At 53.6% G+C, this 3,569-nt stretch overlaps 2 protein-coding genes across 2 annotated transcripts in view; one reads left to right on the top strand and one right to left on the bottom strand.

Annotated features, from left to right (window-relative positions):
- The window catches only part of VOLCADRAFT_95505 (uncharacterized protein), a gene marked incomplete at both ends in the record, with an annotated part of 17,896 nt that extends 16,112 nt beyond the window's left edge, over window positions 1–1,784 (bottom strand). The window contains 3 exons of the mRNA XM_002954576.1: window positions 878–1,022; window positions 1,300–1,526; window positions 1,704–1,784. Coding sequence (XP_002954622.1) covers window positions 878–1,022; window positions 1,300–1,526; window positions 1,704–1,784 — 453 coding nt within the window. The remainder of the gene's footprint in view (window positions 1–877; window positions 1,023–1,299; window positions 1,527–1,703) is intronic.
- A 188-nt stretch (window positions 1,785–1,972) lies between these two features.
- On the top strand, window positions 1,973–2,818 carry VOLCADRAFT_95504 (uncharacterized protein; the record flags this gene model as incomplete). The annotated part of the gene is made up of 3 exons (XM_002954642.1): window positions 1,973–2,234; window positions 2,643–2,672; window positions 2,787–2,818. The coding sequence occupies 3 exons, from the start codon at window positions 1,973–1,975 to the stop codon at window positions 2,816–2,818; spliced, it is 324 nt and encodes a 107-aa protein (XP_002954688.1).
- Window positions 2,819–3,569: the final 751 nt, after the last annotated feature.

The raw sequence follows: 3,569 nt of genomic DNA, 5'->3' as shown, positions 1-3,569 counted from the left end.
TTTTTTGGCTTGTTAGGTGTATCAGGAGCCCTCCCCCACCTGGGCTGCCCAAACCGTCTTTTTTATTTTTTGCTTTTTTTCCCTTGGGATCCCTTTGTCGTTGGTTGTGTTGTGGGGGGTTGTTTCAGAGAGCCTTTGGCTTTGCCCTAGCTGAGACTTGTGGGCTCGCTCTAGCGGGACCTGAGAGCCCTTCGTGGTGTTTTCACTGCAGCGCCATCCCCGGATGGAGGGGCTGCGGAGTGGCTGCGTAGAGTGTTGGCAGTCTGAGTCGGGTTCGGGAGCACACAGCACAAGTCGGTTAGTCTTGTGTGCTCCCGACCCTTGCGCTGTGTTTCGGCTTCGGCCCCCGGCTCTCGCGGCCCACAGTGTAATCTAAGTCATACATACATACACACATAGGCAGGCGGCTGGCAGAGGTTAAGGCCTGACATTTGCTCCCGGCCGACCCGGGTTCAAATCCGCCTACCGACTCCTCGGGTGTTAGAGGAGTGTTGAAATGGGAGGTGGCCCCCCATCATATGGACGATGTAGGACGTGATATTATCAACTTGCGAGCTGACCAGGAACTAAGTTGATGCGCCGTTGATCTGCTAGATTTGGTTGGATGCTGGTGGTGAGTTGCCGAACCCAACGAATACATTCTGAAGTCGGATGGGGTGACGGATTAGGGTGCCACTCTAGCAGGGGAGAGCAAGGACTGCCCCGGGATAGGGGCCGCTGGCGGAGTTAACCACCCTGTAACAACATACATACACACATACACACACATACACACACATACACACACATACACACACATACACACGTACACACATACATACATACACACCTGCAATGCGGTACTGGCGGGGCTCCACAGCACGTCCCAAGAGCCCACTCTCTGCCACCCCAGCGGCCCGGGCCCCGGGCGCGGGTCGGACTTGACGCGGCCGCCGGTCCGCTCCCCGCCCGCGGCCAGCAGGGCCCGCTGGACCAGGGAGTCAGCCCCGCTGCCCTTGAACCGCTTCTCGTCATGCCAAAAGCTGGGGGTTGGGGTGGGAGGCGGTATGTATGTATGTATGTATGTATGTATGTATGTATGTATGTATGTATGTATGTATGTATGTATGTATGTATGTATGTATGTATGTATGTATGTATGTATGTATGTATGTATGTATGTATGACTTAGATTATGTATGTATGTATGTCGGTTCGGCAACCAGTCAGTGAGTGGTGTGGTACACTGGGAGGGGGGAAATTCATAAAAGGTGGGGGTGCAAGTATTTTACAACTCCGATTATTATGGATTTGCCCCACCGGAAAAAAGTCTTGCTGGGCTCTTGAGGGGATGAGGAGCTGGGCTGCTGTGCGTCGTTTGCGTCGGATCCTTCGTCTGCAGCGGGCTGGGAAGCGGTCGCGGCTTTTCTGGCCGCCTGCTCTGCTTTCCGGCGCTCCAACAGCGCGCGACTGGATGCTTTCAGTTGGTACGGCAGCGGGCGATTTGCGGAGGAAGGGTGTTGGGAGTTGGACGAGGCAGCCTCCGCCTGAGCGATTGAAGTAGATGGTAGCGGAGGAGAAACAGAAGGCGAGGATGGAGGCTCAAGTCGAGCTTTCTGCGGGACAGCTGCGGCGGATTCCGTTTTCCGTTTCGAGGCTTCATCACTGCATGATACTATGCTAGGATTTTGGTTGGAAAGATTAATTGCGCGTTGGACTTGTACCTGGCGTGCAATTGCTTTCGGTGTGGTGCGCCGCAGGAAGGAATGGCGACTTTCCAAGTTCATGTAAGCAGGCCATTGCATTTTCTTAAGATGACCAATAATTCAAAACACTGAAGTGCCTGTCCCTTGGAAGCAATCCGAAAGCGCGAAACCACAAAAAGTCAAGTACGGCAGAAAGTCGGTTTGCAGTTCAGCTTTTATTTTCACGATTCTAGTGCGCTAGTTAAAAAGCCTATGTTGCTGCTACATTATAGTACTTCAAGGCAGAAATGTTATCCCACGGAAAGCCACTTGCTCATGCGTCATATGCTTGCAGCGGCAGGTTAACAACGGCAAAAGTGTTCCCGCGAACAGTTCGCACCCAGGCGGACCCAGACCATCGTCGCTCTTCAAATCCTCAAGACGCCAGTACCGGTCACTTCGGCAAAGTCAAGCCGCCTGCTGCTGCCGAGGACGGCGCCAAAGGCGTCGCCTACTACAGCGGCCTGGTGAACAACGACCTCCGGCAAGACAACCGCGCATCCCCCGCGGGTGCGCAGCAATGCCGACCGGGCGGAAGGCTGTATGACGTCACTTCCGCAAAAGAAAAATACACACACAGACACACGGACACACGCACACAAGCACACGCACACAGACACACACAGACACACACAGACACACACAGACACACACACAGACACACACACATACGTGCATAGACATTTGGCACATGTTCTCAAGCTGTCCCCTCCTCCTAGCCAACACACTGCACTAGGACAGTGACGTGGTGCAGTCGCTTTTGTCCAACACATGCCGGGATGTCCAGGACATGCATGTTCAAATCCCCCCCTACAGTCACTTCCCACACCCCTCCGTGTTTCTGAGTCCTCTCTCTTACCCCCCTCCTCTTACCTTCTTCTCCGCCTCGTGCATGTCGTACGTCGTACTTTCCTGCAGACATGCTGGTACGTAACCTTCAACTGGCTGGTGAGTGTTTGCGGCTGGTGTCGTTGTTCGGGTGGGTGGGTTTCGCGGGTGGGTGTTTTCTCCCCATCTGTTATTGTGAGCCCCCCTCCCCCTCCCCCTCCCCCACTACTACAGCTGACGAGAGCGTCCCTCTACCTGCTCTGTGACTGCACTGCCTAGCTACGCATACCTCTATCGGGCCACTAACCATCTGCTGTGTGTGCGTACCCTCGCGCCTTCACTGCCTGCATGCCGGTGGCAGTAGTAGTAGTAGTAGTAGTAGTAGTAGTAGTAGTAGTAGTAGTAGTAGTAGTAGTAGTAGTAGTAGTAGTAATAGTAGTAGTGATAGTAGTAGCAGCAGTAGCAGTAGTAGTAGTAATAGTAGTAGTAATAGTAGCAGTAGCAGCAGTAGCAGTAGCAGCAGTGGCAGCATGGCGGCTGTCCGGTTCCAGTCCGGTTGATTACCTTCCCACCACCACCACCACCACCACCCCGTCGCCTACACCAACACACCAACACCAACACCAACACCACCAACACCAACACCATCAACAACAACAATACCAATAACTAGGGGGCCCCATGCGGCATCTGACGGGCCCTATGGGGCCCCAGCAGGTTGTCCCCTACGTGATGCACCGCACCCCTGGCCATAATTCCCGTAAGTAGGTTGTAACAGTTAATGGAGTTTGTTAATAAATCCTTTAATGCTATCTGTTATTTTTTATTTTTTTCGTCATTACATAAACATAGTGGTAATGAATTAAACAGGTTAGACGGTATGATCGAATGGCCTTTTCCGTGTCTTGCCCCAGCCGGCGGCGGCTTTTGCTTTCGTCGCCGTCCCCACAGTCCCCCTACCCCTACCCCTACCCAGGCGGCGTGGCTGGTTTGCTGGGTTTGCTGCTGCTGCTCTTC

This window comes from Volvox carteri (assembly GCF_000143455.1).
Source record: "Volvox carteri f. nagariensis unplaced genomic scaffold VOLCAscaffold_44, whole genome shotgun sequence".
Classification (NCBI taxonomy): Eukaryota; Viridiplantae; Chlorophyta; class Chlorophyceae; order Chlamydomonadales; family Volvocaceae; genus Volvox; species Volvox carteri.
The sequence above is the reverse complement of the archived record's forward strand: the minus strand, read 5'-3'. Positions and strand labels throughout refer to the sequence as shown.